This window comes from Rhynchophorus ferrugineus, unplaced genomic scaffold, assembly GCF_030347505.1.
Source record: "Rhynchophorus ferrugineus isolate W39M unplaced genomic scaffold, kcgeb_rfMv2 rfM7, whole genome shotgun sequence".
NCBI classification, from domain to species: domain Eukaryota; kingdom Metazoa; phylum Arthropoda; class Insecta; order Coleoptera; family Curculionidae; genus Rhynchophorus; species Rhynchophorus ferrugineus.
The window spans coordinates 20,357,475-20,383,356 of record NW_027472586.1 but is presented as its reverse complement, the minus strand read 5'-3'; the positions used below and the strand labels follow the sequence as shown (position 1 = coordinate 20,383,356).

Here is a 25,882-nt window from a genome sequence, read left to right as displayed (position 1 = left end):
TTTTGGAAATGTTTCACTGTTAGGAGTCACGGAATATGCTGCCTCCTGTATATTTTTTGTAAGATTTATTGCTGCTATTTCAATATCCATTTCAGTTTGTAACGGTAAGTTTAGAGAAATATTTTGGTCTAAGTTTTCTCTAAATGAGGGCCAGTTAGTTTTATTATTGCACAGAGAAGTGGGTTTATCTTTGATGGTAATTTTTGAAGAAATTGTTACTATTACTGGTGAATGATCAGAAGACAGGTCGAAACATGATTCTGCATGACACTTTTTTGGATCAATATTTTTTGTAATACAGAAATCTATTGTATCTAGTTTTTTATTTCTGTCTGACGGCCAATATGTTGGTTCACCAGTAGAGATATGTTGAAAGTTATCTGTTCTTTTAGCAGTTCTCTACCTTTTGAGGTTATTATTCTTGAACCCCACATTAAATGTTTTGCAGTATAATCTCCTCCGGCTATAAATCTATTACCTAGCGTACTGAAGAATTCTTGAAATTGTTCTGCCTTGTTGTTATGTTTGGGTGGGCAATAAATTGCAGAAATTGTTAATGGTCCATGAACTTCCTCTATGGTTACACTGGTGGCTTCCAGGTAGTCTTTGCGGAATTTTTCTTTTTCGAAATGCTTTATATAATCTCGAATTATTATGGCTGTACCTCCATGTGCTTTATCATCGGGGTGATTTGTATGATAAAGTTTATATTTAGGAATTTTCAAATAATGTTTGTCCGTAAAGTGTGTTTCGGAAACCATCATAACGTCAATATTTTGTTCAATTACGAACATTTTTAGTTCCCTGGCGTGTTGTTGGAGCCCATTGGCATTCCAGACGGCTATTTTGTAGCTATTGATTTCAGGCATTAGGCAAGTTTGCTGACGACGGTTGTGAGTAGACCAAGCATCGTACTCATTTGATTCATTAGTTTGGCCATCATATTTTCTAATCTAGAGATGTTGCTAGTTTCAGTAAGTTGAGATGTCGTCGATTTTGTGCTGAACCATTTTCAACCATTTGGGCATAAGTTATGTCTGGTTGACTTGATCTGGTGGGTAGACTGGTAGGTGTGGATTGTTTTTGTTGCTGTTGATGCCTTTTTTCCCTTAAGGCAGGATAGAGTTTCTGTTGTAGTTGCTTGTGAACTGCGCAACCCTTGTAGTTCGCTGAATGATTTCCGTTACAGTTAGCACATTTCACTTTTTCATCGCGAACTTTACGAGTACAATCTCCTGTTTTGTGTTCTCCTGCATATTTTACGCATCTATATAATTTGCGACAGTAACTCTTTGTGTGGCCGTGCGCTTGACACCTTGTGCATTGTGGTATAATTTTTTTATATGAGATGGTTCGCATTTAATAATATTATTTTCTAATTTGGTGATTTCATACACCGCCTTATGATTTCCATTAGGTTTTATATCTATATAGAACATAGGCAGAGGTTTTTTTGTCGTGCGATGTCGTGTATTCTGAATATTTACGACCTCGTGGCCTTTTTCAGCTGGTGCTACCTTGATGGTGTTAAAGTCCGTCCCGTGATGTAATCCTTTTAACATGAATTTAAATATTCTCTCGGATTTTAGCCTGAATGTATGGTATTGAGTGTTTCTTTCATCTAATTCTTTTATAAGAACTTTAAAGTGATCCGCTTCGAACAATTGGATTTTAATTGTTTCGTAGCTCACTGTTTTTATTGTGTAGTTCGTAGTAATGGTTTTCAATAGGTCATTGATATGTTTTATTACTCCTACCTTATAGACTGCTATTGGTGGTGGTTTCGTAACAACTTTTTCAGGGCTTGGTTGTATGTTCTCTTCAATTACTTCCGACAGATTGCTAAAGCTGTTTTTGTCTCTATCGGTTTCTGTAACCAATAGTCACTGATTCTTGTTTGTTTCCTCTCGATTTCTTCTTCTGGACTTTTCAATCGTTTTTTGTTAATAACTGTAGTCCATTCTGATGGTGGAGTTTGCATTATTGCTGATTGTTCTAATCTTATATCAAAGTGTGCAGGTGATTTGGTTGAATTGCTGTGGTTTGCCGTTTTTAGATTTTTGGTATTTTATTTTTTTTACTTCCAGATGATAAAAAAATAAAAAAATAAAATAAATACATTGTTTATTTCCCGCACTTCATTTTTCACTTACGTTATTTTTGCACTAGTTTTTGACCAAAAATACTATAAATGAATTTTAAAAGGACTGTTGTAAAATAAGGAGAAATAATTTTAAAACAAAATAATTTTAAACACGTATTCACTACACTTTAGGTCTACTGAGAGACGGATAGCCGCATCTGTTATGCTTTTTGTAACACTCAATTAAATAACCGTAATAAAATACTGGTTTTTTTTAAAGAAAGGTATCTTTCTAGAGCTTGGAGCGTATTGAAAATAAGTCTTCACCCTACGAAGGTTGGAACCGAACTGAACCGAACTACTTTGAAAAATAATTCTTTTTTTTTAACCATCACATCCTGAAGAATAACACGCATATTATGATTTTGCACCTAAATAAATAATAGTTACCTTAAAGGCTATAAAAATAACGTCATCGTAACAAATTTCCGTACAATTATACAAGAATAGAAATATAAATATAGCCTGTCACAAAGATGTCACAAAATTTCAAAACGAAAGAGAAAAAGAAACCTATAATGTTTTTTACGTCTAGCGATTCGGACACGCAAAATACGGTTTCCGTAAGCACTTAAGTGCCCGTTCTATATTTCTATGTTTTATAATTACTACCTACTATTTACAATCAAAATATGCCTGCTATTAAGATCCAAAGTCAAAACAAAAATAATTGCGGTAGTTCATTGGATTCAGCTTTTCGATCGCTTGACAACGTTGCAAATCCTGCGGAAACTAAAGAAATTTACCGAATACCGAATGAAGACCACCTAGAATTGGCAATTATTGTTTTGGATATTCTTTATTAAGGATCAATATTACTTCAATAACTCACCAATTGGTTAAAAAAGAAACTTATCTCTGCTTACTTTACACCTAGAAAGACCTAATGGATTGTTCAATAAAAGATCGATTTATTAAATTCTCCTTATTCTATGCCTGTCATAAACGTCAATAATTTTGAATGACACAAATAACTTGGTACCCGATATATATATATGAAAAATGAATGATAAACTGAAATGTCTGAAATTTTGCCCAGTCCCTTGCACTGCTACGAAATATTCGATGAGAAACTGCTGATATACTACACCAGCGGGTTTCTCTGCATCTTTGGAGTCATCACAACCGGCGTGGCTTTACACGCTCAAAAGATGCCAGGACCACAAGTGTCTATCGCTCAAGCTTCCATTATTCTCGGCATAGTCACCTGCATGTTCTCGCTATTAGGAACTGTATCTATCAGAACCAGGCAGGTATGGCTCACAATCATCAACAGCATCATTTTGGCTTGTATTTTTGGAGTAAACGTAGTTTACGGCCTCATCGGTTTAACCACCACGGCGGAAATATCGATTAAAGCATTCCTGGGAAATATATTCAGTATGAAAGATAAAAATACTTTTAATACTGACGTTAAGATCGTGCAAGATTATTATAGGTGTTGTGGATATGATGGGCCTTTTGGTAAGTAATAATAGTATTTCATATTATATTAGTCGATATTGTTAGTAATTTAATTATATTGGGTAGGAAAAAAAGTAATTTCGTGATGATCAAACCATTATTACATCACTTTTGAGATTTCCAAGTGAAAAATTGTACGAGATATTTTTTTATATCGAACTTTTTACCTCTTTTTGAAATCGGTCTTACATCAGTTAGAAAGTTTTCCACATTACATTTGAATTTAATTTTAAATAATCTTAAAACTTTATTAACCTTAATAATTCATCAAAACAAACAACACTTAATTATTATTTTTGAACTTTGAACATATTGTTGAATATGCTATACACGATACCTTATACTAAAAAATACCACCATTTGCTGGTATGAAGTACGAATGAAATGTTTAACTATATTAGGTATTGTACATTTTATTGGTGTTAAATTTTTTTTATTATTTAATTAATACATTGTTACTAGTCGTTTCCGGCTAACCTACAATTTGTCTTTATGATAACTTAAATCTAGATATATAACTAGGCGGACCCATCGGCTCTATCTCAGTCTCTGGTGAAATAATGTTTATACATGTCATTACTGAATTTTTTAATATATGCACCTCACTACACAAGATAAGACTGTTTGATACTTTTGAGTTTGTGTCCTGTTCTGGTGGTATCCAAAAGTTGCAATATTTCAATATTCGTATGAGAATGGAGTCTTTCCTCATACCCCCTTGCAATTCTCTTGATTTCTTGACTGACCGTGGGTATCTGAAGGTCTCGATGTAGGTAATCAGTCCTATAGTATTTGAGTGAACCCACAATACCTCTCAGGACTTTGTTCTGAAAAATGTTCATCTTATTTATGTTACTCTTTGCAGAATATCCCCATAATTGAACTCCGTATGTCCATATAGGTTTCAGTATTTAAGCAAATGCTGAAACCTATATCATGGTTTAAGCATATAATAGCAATTTATTATGTACTGATAATTGTGATTTTCTTCCAATTAGCCAAGTTTTGCATCGAGATTCATTCCGAGATATTTAGCGTTGTTGCTATATGGAATGATAAGATGATGCTATAAGTATTATTTAATGTTATTAGTGCCTGTACGGTCTGTTCATAGGTGAACTGCACATGTACAGATTTACTTTCATTAATTCTTATTTTCCAAGCTTGTGTTCAATTATTTATATTGTCACTTGCCTGCTGTAATTTTCGTGAGGCTTCTTCACTATTGTCTCCGACAGCTATAACCGCAGTATCATCAGCAAATGTAGCCATCTCAATATTTTCCATTTGTGGTATATCACAAGTGTAGAGTAGATAAAGCATTGGTCCTAGTACACTTCCTTGTGGTATACTTGCTTTAGCTTCTTTTGTTGTAGAATAAGCTTCTTCTTGTTTGACTCTAAATATTCTGATTGTAATGTATGATTTTAATAGTTCGGTATGTTGTTTTGGTAGCATTTTCTGTAGTTTATAAACAAGGCCTTCATGGCAAACCTTATGGAAGGCTTTTGCTACATATAAGAATAAATCTGAGTATACTTTTTTATTTTCGTAGGCCTTTTCAATAGCATCTGTTATTCTGTGGACCTAGTCAATTGTTGAGTGTTTGTTAATAAACCCAAACTGGTGTGTTGGTATTAGGTTTTTTCTCTCTATGGCCGGTTTTATTCTTTTCACCAGGAGTTTTTCAAAAACCTTAAATATTACTGGCAGCAGTGATATAACTCTATAGGCTTTTATTTCGTTTGGTGACTTCCCAGGTGTTGGGATCATTATAATTTCCGCCATCTTCCAAATGTCTGGGACATGTTTTAATCTAAATGCTGTATTGATCAAGTTGGTGAGTTTTATAATTCTCTTTCTTGGTAGTTTTTGCAGTAATTCTCCTGTTATTATATCGTAGCCTGGCGATTTCCTGGGGTTAATGTCAGTTGTAATAACTTTGGTTAACTCTTTCGGCGTGACTAATTCAATCATGGAATTTTAAGCTTGTTCAGTGTTCTGGCTTGTTGCCATTTTGTTCGTAATTTACGTTTTTCAGCTACCAGTTCCTTCACTTCTTTTTATAATTAATTGCTTTAGTTGTACTTAATTAATCTTAATTTCTGGACTATTACTCCAAGCAGCTTGTTGAATATCTACTACGAATTTTTCTACTTCAATACAACATCATTTCACCGGTTCTCACAGTTAAATTAGATTTAATAAATAAATAAATTCGGCGTCATTCTCATGCTACATAGTTTTTACCCAATAACCTTCACATTTAATCATAGAGTAATAGAGAGACAACTCGATAGGGGACTCTGAAGAAAACTTTTGCTTTGGCCAACATCCATATGGGATTAAATCAGCCATTCAAATAATTTGGTTGGTCAATTTAAATCTCAATTATAGGCACACACTGCAAGTAAAACATTTTGCTGTGAAACAATTTGATTGGCTCGGTGATAAAATTTGGCACGTGACTGCCCTGACGTCACGTTAAATTGACCAAGAGAATTTAATATAAAACAATTTAATTTCTAAAATAAATTTATTAAATAAAATTCAATGAATGAAATAAATATAATTTGTAAAACTAGTATGTATAAAATATAAATATAGCACAAAAATAAATATATAAAATATAAATATTATCATAAACAAAGAACTTTGGAACAAATCAAAATTATCTCTTCTGTTTTTTTCCTTTTTCATATTTTATTAGGGCCATCAATTTATTAGGATTTATTGGAGTTCTGGATTTTTGTTCCCTTATACTGAAAGCAAACTTTCAGTCTTTCTCTGTTAAAATTATGTTTACCTGTTTCATCCAAAAGTATATGGTGCATATTATTTTTAATATTCTATCTGAAAAATAATTAAAACATGTAAAAGAATTAAAAGGTTTTAGATTTGCCTTTTTTTAAAGATGTTTGACAAAATATATGTTATATTATCTACGTGGTAATATAGTGAGCTAAAATATAAAAGATAGCTCAAAGGACTACTGACAGTATAATAAAACAATTTTCTGGGACATGTGATATTACCTTGCCTCATTTGTTCATATAAGAACATCTGCAATTGATATAAAGCAGATATAAAATGAAGTTGCAATTTCTCAACTCTTGGTAATACATCCCCCGTTAGTACAGAATTAATCCTCTTCACAATTTCCTAAAGGTAAAAGAGATGGAAAAAATTAATATATGAGAGCTTTAAATGATTTGTCAAACACACTAGCCGAAGGATGTATGGATATTCTTCAATCCATGAACTCTAATAGGCCCAAACAAAAAATCAAAATTATCTTGATTAAGTAGCCTTAAGCCATACTTTAATTTTGTCACAATTTTAGCCACACTTAAGATATATCACACATTTTTTTTTTCTTTAATGAAATAAATCCCCTCAAGGTGAAAATTTTAATTCACTTTAACGAATTTGTTCTTACTTGGGCAATTAAATTTAAGCACCATCGCTTTGCACCAAAATTCCTAGTGTATTGAACTTTGGTTAATCCTCTCTTAAAAGTTTGCTTTCAGGAGCTATCATTTTAGTGGAGTTTCAGCTATCAAATAATTGATCCAAGAATAAAAGTATATAGCCATTTATGTAGCTTCTTTCGGAAAAGGATTAAATTCTAAAATTAAAAAATAAACATTTAAACACAGTCACTGTTCATCTTCGCCAGTGATGTCTTAGTATATTTTGTGTATGCTATCATTACCATGGGTAACGATTTGCCCTCGTACGAAATCTGATCATTCACACATTTCACCGATCGCTTGTTTCAAACGTAGAACAAGGTATATAATACACTGAAATACAACCTACAAGACTTGATATGTAAACGGAACGAGTATTGCCAATATACATCAAGATGTATTAAATATATGATTTGTACCGATACAAAAGCCAGTGTAAAAAGAAGAAGAAGAGTTAGTAAACGGCGCTGTAACTAAATACCAGGGATCTAAATAAAGTTTCTATTTTGTTCCAAGGCCATAAGTGCTGTTATTAATTCCGTCCCGTCCCGAATCATAAGTGATTCGTAACAGGTTATGATCTCAGATTTCCCGGTATAAATAAAAAGAAGTAGTAGGCTTACACGGAGAGTGCAGGGGAATGAAATTTATGTAAAGTTTGAGTTCGGGAAAGCATATATATAAATATATATACACGAGGGAAAGTGGAAATAGGAAGATGGCTGTATGCAACAAATGAAAATTAATTTCGGAGCACTAGGGCACTCAAGGATTGATGAAACACCAGAAAACTAGAAACATGTGATCTCGAGTTATCAGTAGGATGGAAGGAAACATTGTAATCAATGTAGCAAATAGTAATGGAGTAGTCAAGAGTTTAAAAAAGCAACCACGTGTATAATATACAAGGATCAGTGAAATACTAGTAACTAGTAACACGGGGTCCAACGGAATTATCTAAGCAAAAATATTTTAAAACCTGAAAGAAAAAATATCGAAATATCGGTCAAAAATATCGAAATTTTTTTCAGAAAATATTGATATATCGATATATCGATATTTTTTCTGCATCCCTACTTGACATTATCCCCTACACTTTCAATACAGTTTTCTGTGCATATATTAAAATATAATATAAAAATCAAAGTAGAAAGGGATACAGACAATAGGTGACATATAGCTTGATTAGATTGGTTTCCTCCAATTTAGATAAGATAGGTTAATTTTCATCAGGTTCTTCATCACTGTCTCTTATCTGCTCCTGAATGCTTTCTTCATCATCACTCACATTCTTATTTTGTTCTTTCTCTTGCAAAGCTGCCTGCATGGGTTTACTCACAGATTCTATGAATTTTCTATGCATGCCTTATATAATGTACTTTCATCAAACGTTGCGTCTCGCGACATTATGATCATTTGTTTCTCAGGCAGCCACAATCTGTATCCTCCTCCTGTATAGTCCACCATCACAGCTTTTCTTGCTTTTGTGTCTAGCTTGTTGTCTTTTGTTAAGATACTGTACTATGCTCGGCATCCAAAGACTCTAAATTTATTTAGGTCATTTCGCCGGTGCCATATTCCTGATGGTGTTTTTCCTTTTGTCAGTGCTGCGGTTCGTCTCCTATTTAATTCGTATACAGAATATTTAAGTGCTTCTCCCCAGAGATATTTTGGAATCCCTGACTCAAGTATTTTTGTTCTAATCATATTTAATCTTTTCGCCTTTTCATTACTTTGCGGTGAATGGACTATTGTATGTTCTAAACGAATCCCCTTTTTCTTACAAAATTCTACTTTACCCCATGCTGTCTTTTTAATTCATTAATGTATTATTATTTCAAATTCTCTTCAGCTTCATTTTTTGTCTTCAGAATTTTCACTCTGGTAAAATGGGAGAAATCATCTAGTATTGTCTGGAAAAATCTTCCTCCATCTTCAGATATTTGGTTTATTGGCCCACAAATATCCGAATGAATTAACTCTCCGATTGCACTTGTTCTCCTCTCCTTGCTATAGAAAGGACTCCTGGTTGCTTTAACTTCTATGCATATAGAATAAGTTTATACATCTTCTTCAGTCCCAATTGAATTGATATCGTTATTTTTTCCTCCATTATATCGATATATCGATTTTTTTTAATATCACCACTCAACAAGCTGTATAACCCTATGAAAGACCATCTTGAGCTTTTCATACTTTTTAAAACCCATATCTGGGCTAGAATTGGATTCTTGGGAAGCAATTAATTCAATTAGAACTTCACGGTATAGAACAGAAGACTTAATAATTAAATTTAAAGAAATAATTTTCCATGGCAATATAAATTACCCCCGAAAAACATTATATTCCTAAAGAAATTCGTAACCAAAAACAACCTAAATTAGATAAACTGAAATCAGGTTAAGCGAAAACAATAGATGTGATAAAAATACTGCCTACTAAAAAAAACGCTAAAACATAAAATGTTCCTGCCGATGTATCCTCGGTTATGGCAAAAAGTGAATATCCGCGAACAGGTTCCAATTCAGAGACTCATGGACCAAGTATGACCTTCGCTAGTAGAATAGTGGAAGTCACGTTGAATCTCTTTTAATGAAATTACGAGGAAAAATGTTCATGCAGTAGCAGTAACAGTAGTCCAGTTTTATTTAAACGGATTTCTAAGGACCAACTAAATCTTAGATTGAAGAGTAGACATAGCTTCTGCTTATGGAAGATGACGGCCTGGGTTTTGGCTTTGATTTTGCGGTGAAAACGAGCAGATAAAAAATGTCATACAGCAGCAAGATAACCGCTATGAACAGATAAAAAATGGCGTGGGCTAGCGGTGAACCTTGGGGGACGCTTGATTTTACGTGTTTCTGACTAGAAAGGCGTTCTTCAAGCTTCGCTGATACGAACTGCCAATAAGCAGTCTCTTCAGGTAAACCTGATTGTACTTAGAACGAAAACTACGTCGAATGGATTTTGAAATTAGCCGTCGTGCCAAATCTTGTCAAAAGCTTTATGTAGGACTAGGAGTACTAAAAAGTATCTCAAACTCAAATCAAAAATGTACACATTATCGGTTCTTAAATAACTAAGAGAATTGGGCAATTATTCCTGGGAAAACACAGCCGGCAACAAACAACCAGCAGATACATGAAGTTTAAAACATATATTGCAAACTTTAAATTAATTTATATCAATAATTTTTGTTTTGATCTAAGTTTTAATCTATCCGCTGCACTTTTCTGTTATAGGTGAAGACGTCGTGATTTATAAAGAAACATATATTTCAAAAGGTGCGTTGAGCATAAGATGTCAAATATTGTAATTTCACTAAATTTGCATTTTTTAGGTAAAGACCCTGTAGGAATCATGAACGCGTCACATCTTATAGATGAGTGTTGCAAAGAAATTCAAACAGTATGCACAATACTAGACTCTTATCCAACAAGTTGTTTGGAAGCAATATTAAGGACACATAAGGATTGGTCGAAGATTCTCGGTATAATATTGCTACTCACAGCCTTCAACATAATCATAGTTTTGTTCATGTACGTTCAACAAATAAAGGCCACATTTTTTTAATTTAATTTATGATTATTAGAACGTAGGTTTCTATTCATAAAAAAAACACATCTGTAGTGTTTAAAAAAATTACAAAAAGAACCTTTTACAGTGTACATATAACCTTTAATTTACAAAAATAGTATACTTCAATTAATCTAATCTAGCTCATAAATGTAAAAACAAAGTTAATTAAACTGCGTAGTAATCCCAATAAATTAGTCTTTTGTCTTCGTTTAATTACTATTTGTCCATAAATAAAAATATATTTCTACTTTATCACTATACTAATATAAATTACCTATTTAGTAATATGTTCCATGCAGTTAAATTTATATACACAGTGAAATATGTAAATTAAAAATATGTTATTTTGTAACATTGTTATTCTTCAGCTATAATTGAAAAAATGATATTTAGTTTTGACATTTAAATAATTTTTAAAAAATTCAGTGGGAGTTTGAGAATTACATTGAGAAGTTAATAAAATCACCCATGTTTAATCTTTAATAAATAATCAAGAAAGAAAATTGTATTTATTTTTGAGATATTGTATATCACAATAAAATATTGATATAACCCGAATTTAAAAATTAGAAAACGATATCTGTATTCCTGGTTGCGTGGGAGGAAAAATATTCTCAAAATAGTTTGACATTTAAACAGCTGGTTTCATTTGTAAACAGAATAGTGTATATCAGATTTATTACTTTTGTTGCGAATAAAAATATGAAATCTTTATATTACTAAATATATGTTTAATTCTTAAAATTATAATGGCAACCCAAGAAAAGCTACAAAGATCGCTCGAGGCCTTAAAGAATCTTTCAAGCCTTCCACATTCTCCAGATCCAATAAGGTACACCCCAAATATATAATTGTAGTATGTTTTATTAAAATTTTTATTTTTTCAGGAAAAAGGAAAAGATCCATCATTGTCATATTGTTACTGAAGCCTTTTCAAATTCAACAATCAAAGTTTCAACAAAATTTCAAGTTCTACTCAATTTTACAATTGATACATTCTTGCAATTATGTGATGACCCTGAATCTGATATTCGCATGACAAGTGATGAATGTCTCAATAGAATAATTCGTGTAAGTAAAAACTATCTGTACATATAATCATTACTTAATGTATCAATACATTCCTAGACTGTAAGTGCTGAGCATATAGCAAAAGTTCTGATTATACTCCATAAGGAAATATCAAAAAATGGCTCAGCAAGGTCTCTAAGAGCTGCACTTGTTAGGTTTTCCCAATTAGCCCATCATATAAAACCTCATAAAGGAAAGGTTTATGTTATAAATTTCTTTCCTAGTATTATAAGAATAACAAAAAGAACAGAGGAACCAATTCATGAAACTTTAGCCAATTGTTTGCCAAAGATTATAAATGTGTTGGGCCCTTTTGCTACAGATGCTGATATTGAGGTAAATTTTCTTTTATAATTAGATATTTAATTCAAATAATATAACAATTTCTCTTTCAGCTGCTATTAAAAGCTTTTTTAAACAATATCAACAACTCTTCCCCTACTGTCAGACGAGCTGCATCAAATTGTATTTTAAGCATTTGTATAAATTCAAGAAAACCATACATTTTTGTAACATATTGTGTTAATATATTGTTAGGTAAGATATAATTATAAATAAATAATATATGTATAAACTTATACACTATTTAAATTTTAGGTCTGATAATTCCTGTAGATGATACTCATGATAATTATGTTATTTTGGGAGTATTATATAGTTTAAAGTTGTTACTGCCTGCATTAATAGATTCAAATATTAACAATGATGGATTTAGTTATTCAAAAGATATAGAAATAATTCAGCCTCTTGCTCTCAGTAAATTTCTTCAGGTATTCTTATGTTAAATGTCATATATATATTTTAATATTTCTAAATTTGTAGATTTATGAATTATGTTTGTTTTATATAAGAAACAAGGACCACAATATTATTAATGCTTCATTAGAGACTTTAAATGTTCTATTATCGAATATAACTGCTGATTTGAAGAACAAACTTTTATCTCCCAGTGGAGTAGATAAGTGTAGAATACACAAGAGCCAATCCTTCAATAACATAAAATCACCCAGTAAGTTATTCTTGCTGAGTTATGTTAAATAATTTTGAACCAAACTTCAAAAAATAAATTATAGATACAGGAATTCTTACCCTTTTTTAGGCCAATTGAGTATTGCTACTAATACAACTTCTGCTGAGGAAACATTATTCTCAGAATGTGATCTGACTGAAACCATAGAAAGTGATATAGGAAAATGGATTGGAGAATCCAAGTTATCAGTAATTAATATGCCTCATGGGAATGCTGCAGATGAAGACATCATAGAACCTGTAATGACTAGCAATGAGGATAACATAGCTGCTAGTAGCTGTGGTAACTGATTAATTATGTACCCTACTACAGTTATTCTGAATGGTTTTATATATTTTAGAAAATAATGTTCGGAAAGAACAGAACAAATTTGGGATAGAACTGAGAAAAATTGGCAATGCTGACACTATTGATAAGTTAAGCAATAAATCATCTGAAGAAAGTATTACGGCTTCAGAAAGTGTAGACAAGTTACTTGATCATGACTTAGATAATCAGGTAAATTGTAAATTGATTGTTTGGTGTTAAGATCACACAATAAGTTATTTTAGGAAGTCGATATTGGAAAGTATTTGGATAAAAATGTATCGCTGTCATATTGCGCTCGCCTTATTATAAAATCATTTCTATTATGTGGAGTCGCAGGAAAATGTATAAGTGATAAGACAGTGAGGGTGTCAGTAAAATCTTCAGCCTTGTGTTGTCTCTCTTCCATATTTCGCCTCTATCCTCAAGTTTTCTTCCAGTATCTAAACAAAAATGGTACAAATGACTCTAAAAGTCAACTCAGCAAGATCAGTCACCAGAAAATATCAGATATTCTTTTATTTTCTGAACACTCCGATCCGCAACTAAGAGGCAACATTCGAATGATTGTGTCAGATTTGATTTCCGCCATTCTATTGGAAAGTAATCTAGATTTTGATCTGTGGATTAAAAATAATATAAATCAAAGAAATATTCCGAAAGATGGGACGTGTTATCACATGACTGATTTTATTGCTATTCTGTCTAAAGTAAGTACCCCCAGTTACCAAAAAAAAAAGTAAGTAAAATATGCTCAGCGTGAAATTTAATACCAAAACTAAATGAGTCAGCAAACAATTTATTCATTGTTATAAAATATGTAGTAATACTTAGCGTTTAATTAATTTAAATAAGAAACATAACAGTTATGATATAGGATTTTAACATATTGTTATTATTGATTCAACAACAGGGCAGAGAAACGAAACCCTTAATTACATCGTTCATTTTTTGACAAGCAGGGCCTTATCAATCCTGGTGCAGTAAATCGATTATATGATCGCGCTATTATAACACCTCTCTTCTGAAGAAGAGACCAAAGCGATGTGCCCGGTCGTATCCTATCTGAATACACTTTTAGTAAAAATATTTATGATAATCGATTTTACTAGACTATGTTAGATCACAGTAACTTCAATCTGCCCATGGTTACCTTACATCCTTAACTGGGATGCTTGTGCTGGGAATCCTGGATTATGGGCATTTTTACAAGCACACGGATATTTACTAATTCCAATAATTCATAGCTCGAACGAGTCCAGCGTCAACTGGTCTTTTCTTAATAGGTCTCCATTTAAAACAAAAACTGTCAAACTGATTAAAATCTATGTTATTTTGATGGAAACAACATGTTGAATCGACTATGCAAACATTACCACCCGTCCATTCTGATGTAAACGATCCAATAAACAATAGATTCAGCTTATTCAACATTAGTCTATTTTTTATAATTTGGACTAGCTTAAATGATTAAATGTAAACCACACATTTTAGGGTTTGCAAGACGAGAATTCCAATTGCCTCAAACAAACTTTGATAAGCCTCAATCCTGTTTTAATGCTACTGGCGGAGTCTAAAAATTGTCATGATATTTTATCTCTACTAGATACACTGCCATATCTAGCTAACAATCCATACTGGTTAGTGAAGGTAAAAAAGGTACCCTATGACATTTTTTTCGCTGGAATAAACAAGTGAGCTGTTTTAGGTTTCTTTATGCGAGTTGGTTTCCAAGTTGTCCTACGTCACACTTTTTCACATAACAGAAAATAGCATATTTCAAAGCAAAGTGTTATATAACATATTGTTTCTATTTTTGAAAGATAGCGATCAAAGGATCCGAAGCGCAGCGTCAGCATCATTAACCGAGTAGGAAATGGATTTATCATTAAGATATGCGTTTAACTGTTTTCTTTTAGAATAATTGAAAACCTGTACTTTGAAGAATACCATCCAATGGAAAGTCATGTAACTACCAAAGCTATTTTAATTAACAATAAATTGGGCTTTAAAAACAGCACCGGAGAAATGAATCTGCAAAGGAAACAATTTATAGAATCTATGCCCTTCCCATACTTGAAAATCGGCGGATCAATCAGTAAATCAATCGACTACTCGTTGTCGAAAATAGTGATGCATCTGTATTCCACAGTATTATCAACACAATCGAAATATCTTATTGTAAGTAAAAGTGGATATTTATAAACATCATTTGCTTTAGTCCAAGGTCCCATTGACGAAGACGTACGTAGAGAACTATAGGTAAGAACAATTAACTATTTTGAAAAGTTGATTGCAATGGCGTTGTCAGATAAGAAGTAGCAAAAAGCGACATTGTATGATAGAAAGAATAAGCTTTTGATATTGTTTACGAGAAAGTATAATAATTCACATTCACAACAGTCAACTTTAAATGGTACTTGCATGATCTTATAACAGGTAAATTGAAAAGTCCCCGGCTTACCATAGTAAAACACATTTTTCTGGCAAAATTAGTTTTTTTTTATTCAACATAATTCTCTTCAACACTGATTATAGCGACCCTCCAAATTTTCGATACCATTTTTGTAGTACGATTTGACCTTTGCTTCAAAATAGGCCTCAGTTTCGGCGGTCACGGACGAAAATTTCTTCTCAATGAGCATTCTTTTGAGATCTGAGATCAGGAAATAGTCGCTGGGGGTCAGATCTGGAAAATACTGTGGATGAGGAAGCAATTCGAAGCCCAATTCCTGGATTTTTACCATCGTTTTCACTGACTTGTGACACGGTACATAACCTTGCAGCACTTTCTTTTTCTTCAAATGCGGCCGTTTTCGAGGATTTCGTCCTTCAAACAGTCCAATAACGCTATGTAATAGTCGCTGTTGATGATTCTTCATTTTTCAAGGTACTCAATGAAAATTATTTCATGCGCATCCCAAAAAACAGACGCCATAACCTTGCCAGCCCACTGTTGCGTTTTCCCACGCTTTGGAGCGGGTTCATCGTGTGCAGTCCACTCAATGTCTGTCAATTGGACTTTGGACTGAAATGATGGAACCATATTTCATCCATTATCACATATCGACGCAAAAACTCGGGTTTATTACACTTGATCATCTTCAAACACTGCTCCGAATCATCAAATCGTCGCTGTTTTTGGTCAAAAGTGAGCTCGCGCGGCACCCACTTTGCAAATAATATGATGTACACGTTCTGTTGATATCTTTAGAGTATCTGCTATTTCATTCAATTTCAATTTACGGTCATTCAAAATCATTTTGTGGATTTTTTAATTGTTTTCGTCGGTAATAACCTCTTTTGGGCGTCTACTGCATACACCGTCTTCGGTGCTCATTTCACCACGTCTAAACTTAGCATACCAATCCTTGATGGTTGATTTTCTTGGAGCAGTATCCGAAAACTCGGCATCAAGCCAAGTTTTTGCTTCAACTGTATTTTCCACTGCACACAAAAAGCGATAAAGCGCTGTTACAAGATTCTTGTAACTCGTAAAGACTTGTAAATTCTTTAGTGTTTTTCAGGATCTGGTGTAACATGGCTAAGTACGTGTTTGTATTTTAACAGCATCAAAAGATTACTTAATTATCAATTGTTCCTACCTATAGTAATGTACTTCAATAAAAGTGTTCAGATTTTATAAAATAAAATAAGCTTAGCCTTCATGGGATCTCGAACTCGAATTGAAATGCTTGTTTAGTTTTTTAAAGGAATTAATGAAAAGTTCCTAAGTACTAATGGGCTTATATTCCAGTACGGAGGCATTGAAGCTTTATCGCTTCTCTCCAACAAATATCCCTGCACAATATATCGGAAATCGTGGTGCGACTCTAAACATTTCAAGGACAATGATGTTGAGGTATCCATGACCTACAGTTCCGAGGATCTTTTCACTTTATGCGTAGACTATTTAACGAATTCAATTTACGTGTACGACATAGCATTTATGAACAATTTAATGAATTTATCAGCTAACTTGTATGCAGGTATATTAACAATGCCAATTGTTATTATTTAGAATTAATTTTGTAAAATTATTGATTTTTAGGTCATGCTACTTTACTATTAAAACCAGTAGATGTACTAGAAACCGGGAATCAAACATGGTCGATGATCCCCGGTAGCTCGATTAAACCACTCTCCGAACAATACTTACTGCACACAGTAAAGCTACTGAACATTTTCCACAACGTTATTAACGATTTAGTACCGATTGTTCCTCAATCGAAAACGGTATTGCCTCATTTGCCATCCACTGGTACACTGTCGCCAATAAAAAGGAGAAAAAGCGACGAAAGAAAGATACCCATAGCTCCAGGGAAGATTGTTATGGAGAGAGAGGAAAAAAAGGAATATATCAAATCGGCCCTTGTAGGATTCTTCGGCGGATCTCAACATTACATGAAGATATTTGATATATTGCGGGGTGCCTTTATTAATTACAAAGTTAGTTGCTTCATTATTGTTCCGAAAATTTACTTACAGCCTGTATTTCTAGTCATCCTTAGATCCAAAGGACTCGAAAAACTTAATCGATCTCTTGCAAAAAACTTTGCAAACCTTATCTGTGATATTGGAAGTGACTACTCTGAGCGAATTTGGTCGTATATCCGAAGAAGTTTTGACGTACCTACAATCTACATTTTTACTAGATTCTATTTTAACAGTACGATGTGTCCAACAATTACTTAAATGCCTTTTTGGAAGTAACTTGACATCCAATGTTACAGATATACTTGACGAAAACCTTAAAAAGAAAGAGGTTGGTTGAAAAAAGTATTAATATAAAATGGAATTAAAACTTATAATTGTTTTAGAGCAATAATTTCAGTTTTTACCACAATATTTTCCAAAAACCCTGCGAAGAGATTTTGATTTGCGTAAATTCGTTAAAAAGCATCAGTAAGATTGAATGTGATGGTGACAGTACAATTATGGGATATTTACATAGACGTGATATAAAAAAACCAATATCAATAACGAGAACTTCCGATAAAATACTTGCAAGTTATTTAAAAATTTTTGAACCGATAGTAATCAAGTCATTGGAGGTAAGTCAAAGATCATTGACAAATTCGTATTGATTCAAAAAATTGTTCTTATCATAAAAACTAAGCAAACTACCACTGTACAAATGCTGCTGTTATAGTCGTATACTTTTAGGAATATATCATCACTAGCAATGTAAAATTTCAATGCAGTGTATTGCAATTATTAAGCCAATTAGTCCAACTAAGAGTAAATTACTGTTTATTTGACTCAGACCAAGTGTTCAAAAATTTCGTTTTAAAACAGGTCGAGTATATTGAGGCGGGTCAAGTGCCGTACGTTAACTATACTTGAAAATCTGCAATTGCTTTACCTCATACTTTTTAGTCACTCCGAAGAACTTACTCCGAGAATATTCAAATTTCTAGTACACCTATCTTATTCCAAGCAGCATTCTCGAAATATCATCAGTATTCCGGAAATAATACAGCTCTGTGATGGATTGATGGCCAGTGGTCAAGATCCAAAAACCCACTACATTCCAGCATTGGAGCCCATAGTTCAAGATGTCTTTTTGATCAGAAACAGGTATTTAAAAACATATTTGTACAATATATTATCTCTCAGTTAATGTACATATTATTTTCCAACTACCAGTTGAATTGTAATTGCAATGCATGGTGGCTGTTGTGCCGATACATCTAATGAAATATTCCATTAGTTTTCCTTTTATCTGTGGCTCAATAAATGGTATTTCTAGGATTCAATTGATTTCGTTCTAATCTCATGTATAACATTAAAGAAACTTGAGTGCAATTGGTCAATGTATTCGATATACGATTTTTTACAAAGCAATGCTATTTTCAAGTTGCAATATTTATGTTAACCATATCTGAAATTTTTCATTGATTATTGTACTATATGTAAGCGTTAGCTAGTATAAAGTTATAATTTTTCAGATCAAACACCACTGACGTGAAGGAATTAGAAACAACTCGAGAAGTTATATTATCAATGCTTTTGCGTTTACTTGAATATAGAGAAGTAATCAAATTAGTGACTTTGGTCTTGGAAGACAGCAAGTACTGCATCGACGATACAGACAAATGGTATAGATGGTCCAATCAAGTGGTAGTTGTGTTCTTACAAATGTTGAAGCAAAACCGCATAAAAATCGAAAATAAAGAAACGTTCGCAGCCCTCAGGAAATTCATATTCGCTCTAAATCCCAACGTTTTCAAACCCTGTGATGACCTAATCATAATGCTGTTTCAGGCTCCCCCATCATCGGTCAGTATTACAAATCACGCCCCATAACTTGCTCTAAATATTTTTTATTACAGGAAGACACGGCTATGTTAAGGCGGTGGATCTCGAAAGTTATCCTCTTGCTTTTAATACTCTCACCTCTAAAGGAAGACGTATTGATCTCGAAAATTAACAACTTAAAAGATGAATTCAGTCCTGGTTGTATACATGAAAATTTTATAGCCACAGCAGATCCTCTAAACGTTCACAATAATGCTGACGCCTTTCAAAATGTCTTTGGCGAAGATATTATTGCAAGAATGTTTTTCCGAGTAATCACATTTACAACAAAACATGTAATGGAATTATGTAAAAACAACAGCAATTTGTTCCTGGTTAGTCAGTTCAGTGTATTCTTAATGTACTGTTTACATGTTTTCCAATCAGGTAAACATATCACCAGTTTTATCATTATTTTTGTATCATTTACGAATTGAAATATTATAGGAAGTCTTTGTAAAGTTTCCCAAATCGCTATATCCTTACTAAACGAAAAGAATTCTAACGATGTCGATATTAACATACTCAACCAAAGATTTATAGAGATTGGTAAATGGTACCCAACAGTTACATTTCAGTGGTGTCATATATTAAGTGTTCTACACTACAATGAACTCCAATTTTGGACAAATATGATCACCACCAAAGGGCACGGTCCCATAAACAATTGCATTGTTAACGTTGGAAATACTATAGTATTTTGTGATTATTTGGTAATCCAAACAAAAGCCGCCACTATTTTAAATAAATGCTTGTTTTATTTTAGAACGAAAATATTTCTGAAACGAAACAGTTATCATGGAATTTATCCGAAAACTCTGAGAATCTCATTAATTTAATAGGCGAAGTGCCTGTATCAGAATTTATCACATTTATACATAGGAACGCAACGTTAAGTCGTCTGTTTATTCATAGTATAGATCAGAAATATCTTGATGTTAAAACAGTATATCATAATTCCCTTCACTGAAGCCATATTGTACTAATAACTCCAATTTTAGGCAATATTTAAAATAAAAGTACTGAAGTGTTTGGAGAACAGTCATTCGTCTCAAACTGGCGCTGTGATCAAATTATTAATACCTAAAATGTTAAGTAATCGTCAAATCGCCATATCAAGGATGGTTGGTAACCTAGCTAGCCGAAAGGTCGAATATCTTTTTACATTGCCTTTGGAAGAAGTTCACTGCCAGCTTTCAAAAGATGATCTGTTTATAATAAAAGAAGAATTAAATTTAATGAATTTATCTAAAAAGTAAGTTGGGTATATAACTCTTTTATTATTAATATTTACTTCATCTGATTTATTTTTCAGATATGAGACTCTTATCAGTTTATTTAATAAATTGTTAATCCAATATTATGACATGAGCCCATTAGATTTTAATCGTTCCCGGATGATAAACCATGAGTACATCAAGAAACAGCAAATAAATAAAAAATGGTTATTATCCCAAATTCAAAACAAATATCAGGACGGTGCATTAAGAAAAGAAAACGCAAAAGTGATGGCGAAACTGGAGTATACCGAACTGATCAGTTTTATGTCTAGTGAGGACTTTAACAAACTCATTTTTCGAGATTGTTTCGAAATTGGAATGCAAATTGTAAGGGATCACCAACTAAAACAGGAACCACCTATCCTTAAGGCCAGCATTGATTGTGTTTTAAGGGAAATCGCAGTTATAACTAATGATATTTGTAGTAATCATGAGGTAAGAAAGAATAACTGATTTTGTAATTTACTACTTGTCATTTTGTTTGCAGGTTTTTAAAATGTCTGCAACTGAGCAACAAAACTCTTACACCAAAAAAATACTGCAGTCTTTTAAGGATGAGAAGTTTTTCAATTCGGTCCTAAATATAAATTTATCATTAGCAGTTTTAATGAAGGCCCTCGAAAGCCTACCGACCATACAGCTTTCTGAAATCGATTCCGAGAATATATCAAAATTTGCTGTTGTTTCGTTGGAGTTCATCGGTTTCATCATAGACGTCGATAATAAGTACATCAACGTTAGTTCCCTGGATATTTTCATAAATACATCTAACGAAATACTCAAGCAGTCACAATTTTCCAGTTATCTGGGATTGGATAGCAATATATCTTGGCTGTGTTCATCAATCAATGTTCTGCATTACTTTCTAGGATATCTTTTGAGGCACGAAGAACCGCTTCCTTCCAGTGAATCGATTATGTTAAGTATTACTTCAGATAACATTGAAGTGAATCAAGCGATGGAATCGTCGCACAATTTGTACATTCTGGTTCAGTGGCTATATAGCTATCAGAGAAGCACCATGAAAATTCCAAGATTTCTTCTAGAACCCATAAAAAGTTTAATAGTATCATTGGCACGGCTACCTCTTGTTAATTCATATAATCTTATCCCCTCGCGAGTATGGAAACTAGGATGGCAACCTGTACTAAGTGGGAAGTTTTCCACTCAAGTTCCTCCATTACCAATTGAAATGTTACAAGAAGTTGATGTTTTAGAGGAATATATATTCAGGTAAGTTTTAAAATAAAAAATAGAATGTACTTACTAATAAAACAAAAAATTAGTAGCATAACAAGAATGATAAAAAACATTATCATTGACAAGAGAGTTTTAATAAGCTACATTTTGACCGTAACACGACCGGGAGATAAGGTTCCAACAAGACATTGCTAATGGTTTATATCTAATTAACCGTTACAAATAATTGTAAAGACATTTCCTCTTCTCAAAAACTCTCGTCTTGCAACAACATTACACATTTTACGGTGTGTTATATTCATGTTAAATTTTCATTATTTCTAAATAATAATCAGTATGTGTTATATTTCGCTGAAAAACGAGCAATATACTTTATTATTTAAGAAAATAGCATTTGTACACAGTTTTTTGTTTTAATTGCTCTATCAATAAACATTTGAGTGCTGGTATGGACCTTTTAAAGATGACATTAATAACAAACACGAAAAGAAGTCAGTAAAGTTAAAAACGTTATTGGATATTCAACAAGCGATTTCAAACCGGCTTGACATCATGGGTAAAAAAAGGTTTCCGTAGGCTGGTAAATCCAGCCTTTTACCCTTTTTTTGGTTTACCAGCCTACGCCGTTTCACTGCCCGAACAGAAAACTCATGGCAAGGAACTGAGGCATATCGTGAAATAAACTGGTAGTTATATACACATTGAGAACCTCAGCTGATTTAATATTTATGAATTGTCTAATATACTATAGATTTTTGGTTTGTAGAGTAATTTTGCTTGGCTGGATGTCTAGACAGCAGTTTGAAGAAACATGGATGTGTTTTCTGAGTGTACTATGTTCTAATCTAGACAGTCCAGATTCAGCTGATATAAATAGTGTCCTACAGGCATCTAGCCTATCTATAAAAGCGTTTACAGCACTGCTCATGCAGACGCTGCGATACCCGGTTTTAGGAAATAATAACATATCTGAAATGATACATGTATCCAGAAATGTACCGATCCAAGGAGCCGCTTTAAGGTATCACCAATTGATTAAAAGTATCTTTCTTGGCAATATGTTTAAATATGTATATTTATTTTTAGTGTAACCAAATTAATGGCGGTTCAAAACCTCATAGAGCACAAATTCACTGAGCTCTCTCCACAAACCAAAACAAGCAAAATCAGAAATGTATTTAGCCAGAAGAACTTCGAGAAATCTTCAAATCAATATTCTTACGGCCAGATGTCTATCAAATATTTTTTGATATGTACATCCCCAGAAAAGCAGAGTAAGAACTGTTTCGCAGAAACTGTTTTAAACAACCGTACAAGATCGTTGGAGGAATACGGTTTAGATATAAATTCTTGTCTACAATTTTTATTGGAGTATTATACACCACTTATGAAAAACGAGGTAATAATATATGAACACTTAATAGCTGATCAAAATGTATTGTATTGAGTTTCCAAAATGCAAAACTAAGATATCTATATATATTTTTACAGAATACCGGTTTAAGAATATTACATGAAACTGTTAGATCGACTCTATTCATTTCGGATCTATTTACCGATAAATCTCAATTTGATTGGATGTTAGTTATGTTCCTGGAGCTGGCAAAAACCCACGCTGTCGAAGACGAACTCATACATCAGTATTTATTAGTGGGTATCTGCAAATGTGTAGGTGTTTTATCTCCGGTATGTAGATGTTACTATTGATAACTATTATTGACTTATCTATAAATGTACTGTTGCAGGATTTAGAAATCTATGAACAAACGAAGAAACTCCTCGTTCAGTTCTTGAAAAGCCCATTCACTTCAACTAGAATATCCTGTCTATATGGCCTACTCTATATCTTAGAGGGATGCATCCTCAATAATTCTAAAATCGCAGGCATATCTGAAGAATTGCAACTGATATTACCTTGTGCAGTAGAATATGTACTGCAGCATTTCAACACCCAAAATCCTGTCTTAAGAGGATGCCAAGAACATACCCTACTCGTCTGGTCCGTAGCCTTTTACTTGATAGAGAATGTTGACGACATTCATATGGAAAAGAACTTTGTAATTAATATGCTACAATCAGCGTTTACCATGCTGAAAAATAAAATGGCCAGTGACGATTTAGAAGTGGAAATAATTAAGGTATTTAAAAAGAAAACATATTAAGACAAATTGGTTTTAAAAATTTGTTTTTTAGAGTTTGGAAAGACTTTTACTTGTAAGGCCAATGTACATATTAGAAAGGTTCGGTAAAAGTATTCAGAAACTGGCTTTGGAAAAACTGAAAGATGAGAATCCTCTTGATTCGATTTTAGGAGTTCAATTGTTAATTACCTACATGTATGTCGGTAAGTGAAAACTAAAATTATAATTGAATAATTTGGTTTGAAATAAAATAAAATAATTTTCAGATTGTTGGGAGCATTTAGAAAGACCTGAGGCAGACAATGAGCAGACCAGTCCGGATCATTTAGTACAAACTATTGAAAAGTTGTCCGCAATATTTGAGAGGATCAAAAGAAGCTACGCTATCGAAGTAGAAGTATTATGTTCAGTATTGCCACTAATTCTGAAAGATTTCTTCTCCCCGTCTGATATACTGACAAAAGTTATTGGTGAATTCTTGTCCCCTCAACAACCACATTTGAAATTAATGAGTGGTGTAGTGTTTCAGGTAAATATATTGGACCAGCAGATTGTTATTATAGATAATAAACATTTATATTCGTATTAGGTTTTTGAAACTGCTATAGAGCAGTGCCAGTTGTCACTACTCCAGGACTGGGTAGTCTTCAGTTTGGCGAACTTCACACAGTCATTTTCCAATACCGCAAATACATGGTGTTTAACCTGTTTTTTCATCAGCGCAAGTTCTAGTGAATGGTTACGGTCATATTTCCCTTACGTTCAAAATAGAGTAGGTAGATACGAGTACGAAGACAAGAAAATCTTCTGCATAGCCGGCGTAGACTTTTATCGAAATTTAACCAACGACAAACAAAGGCAGGCCTTTGTCGATAGTTTTGTTAAAGTCAAAGATCAGTTGGAAATGCCCTTCAGCGACTTGCTTAATTCGTTATAACATATTATCGGTTGTGATTCGTAATGTAAATTTAGACCAAAAAATACAAATATATTTTGTACATAGATCCAGAGCTATAATATTAATATTTTAATCTTGTTTTAAGTTTTTTTTGTTAATGTTATATTTAAAGAAGAGCTAATAAAACCAATGATATTTTTCAAATGTTTTTTTGTCAGCTAGGGTTTACCCTGTTTATATCCCAACCTAATTCGCCTGGAGCACTCCGCTACCAAGCCAGCTTTTTCAAATCTCAATGATGAATCATTAATATCGCCCCTTCTGTAGAAGAATTTTAAATCCTTTAGTTGTAATGTAATAATTTATTGTAATCATTTAATTTTTTGTATCAGATCTTATACAATCACGTGATTGGCCCTGATGATTTGGCATCACCAAATGAATAATCGACAAGTTATCCACACGCTGCCAAAACAACATGGTCAACAGAGTCAGTATGGGATAACGGATTAAATAATAAACAAATTTATATGTTGGATATCATAATGACCATGAGATCCAAGAGGTGCTTCTTCGACCGCAGCAGGGAACAAATAGGGATGATTACAGCATTTCTTCAGGTCCATGACAATATTCAGCAGAGACACAGACTGGCCACCTCCTTTTGGATTCAAAACCTCAAAATTCCGAGTCAAAATATACTTATAGTATTTCTTTTGCATTGGGCTCAATTCCGCCCTAACAATAAAGTCAGACTTTGAATAATTGACAAGTTACCCAGATGCTGCCAGAACATGGTCAACAGAGTCAGTATCGGATAACGGATTAAATAATAAACAAATTTAAATATTAGTTTATATATTTTAATATTCTAAAGGTTTCAGCTGAAGATCTGTATATTTGTTTATACAGCATGCATTCTTAAAAATATGTCTAGAATCTCACGTGAGTTCATAGAGTAATGATATTTTTCTCATAATTATAACCTCGTGTCACA

At 33.0% G+C, this 25,882-nt stretch overlaps 2 protein-coding genes and 1 long non-coding RNA gene across 4 annotated transcripts; 2 read left to right on the top strand and 1 right to left on the bottom strand.

Moving 5' to 3' along the window:
* Nucleotides 1-3,121: 3,121 nt before the first annotated feature.
* Nucleotides 3,122-10,784, top strand: LOC143199692 (uncharacterized). The gene is made up of 3 exons (XM_076409678.1): nucleotides 3,122-3,607; nucleotides 10,323-10,364; nucleotides 10,421-10,784. Exons 1-3 carry the CDS (start codon nucleotides 3,163-3,165, stop codon nucleotides 10,651-10,653), a joined length of 720 nt encoding a protein of 239 aa, XP_076265793.1. The 5' UTR covers nucleotides 3,122-3,162; the 3' UTR covers nucleotides 10,654-10,784.
* Nucleotides 6,157-7,469, bottom strand: LOC143199694 (uncharacterized). The gene is made up of 4 exons (XR_013006522.1): nucleotides 7,323-7,469; nucleotides 7,047-7,235; nucleotides 6,643-6,769; nucleotides 6,157-6,460 (listed from the first exon to the last, which is right to left on the bottom strand). It is a non-coding gene; the product is annotated as an uncharacterized LOC143199694 (long non-coding RNA).
* A 523-nt stretch (nucleotides 10,785-11,307) lies between the features above and the next one.
* On the top strand, nucleotides 11,308-25,089 carry htt (huntingtin). Of its 2 annotated transcripts, none has more exons than XM_076409669.1 (32): nucleotides 11,308-11,491; nucleotides 11,547-11,730; nucleotides 11,788-12,066; nucleotides 12,126-12,267; nucleotides 12,328-12,500; nucleotides 12,553-12,739; nucleotides 12,830-13,042; nucleotides 13,101-13,258; nucleotides 13,312-13,776; nucleotides 14,561-14,716; nucleotides 14,775-14,935; nucleotides 14,986-15,247; nucleotides 16,824-17,055; nucleotides 17,118-17,515; nucleotides 17,568-17,831; nucleotides 17,887-18,120; nucleotides 18,233-18,393; nucleotides 18,446-18,646; nucleotides 19,018-19,348; nucleotides 19,402-19,753; nucleotides 19,814-20,079; nucleotides 20,133-20,312; nucleotides 20,368-20,621; nucleotides 20,682-21,081; nucleotides 21,134-21,879; nucleotides 22,613-22,867; nucleotides 22,933-23,245; nucleotides 23,338-23,532; nucleotides 23,592-23,984; nucleotides 24,040-24,190; nucleotides 24,254-24,516; nucleotides 24,577-25,089. In XM_076409669.1, exons 1-32 carry the CDS (start codon nucleotides 11,409-11,411, stop codon nucleotides 24,922-24,924), a joined length of 8,400 nt encoding a protein of 2,799 aa, XP_076265784.1. In that variant the 5' UTR covers nucleotides 11,308-11,408; the 3' UTR covers nucleotides 24,925-25,089. The 2 variants fall into 2 exon arrangements, with proteins under 2 accessions (XP_076265784.1, XP_076265783.1); XM_076409668.1 differs by having other exon boundaries at nucleotides 22,598-22,867.
* Nucleotides 25,090-25,882: the final 793 nt, after the last annotated feature.

Excerpts from the sequence above, each read along its gene's own strand:
- LOC143199692 (XM_076409678.1), top strand. The coding sequence starts at position 3,163 with ATGTCTGAAATTTTGCCCAGTCCCTTGCACTGCTACGAAATATTCGAT. Across the intron at positions 3,608-10,322 it reads TGGATATGATGGGCCTTTTG|GTGAAGACGTCGTGATTTAT; the intron begins GTAAGTAATAAT and ends TTTCTGTTATAG. Across the intron at positions 10,365-10,420 it reads AGAAACATATATTTCAAAAG|GTAAAGACCCTGTAGGAATC; the intron begins GTGCGTTGAGCA and ends TGCATTTTTTAG.
- htt (XM_076409668.1), top strand. The coding sequence starts at position 11,409 with ATGGCAACCCAAGAAAAGCTACAAAGATCGCTCGAGGCCTTAAAGAAT. Across the intron at positions 19,349-19,401 it reads TTCAGGCTCCCCCATCATCG|GAAGACACGGCTATGTTAAG; the intron begins GTCAGTATTACA and ends TTTTTATTACAG. Across the intron at positions 24,517-24,576 it reads TGAGTGGTGTAGTGTTTCAG|GTTTTTGAAACTGCTATAGA; the intron begins GTAAATATATTG and ends TATTCGTATTAG.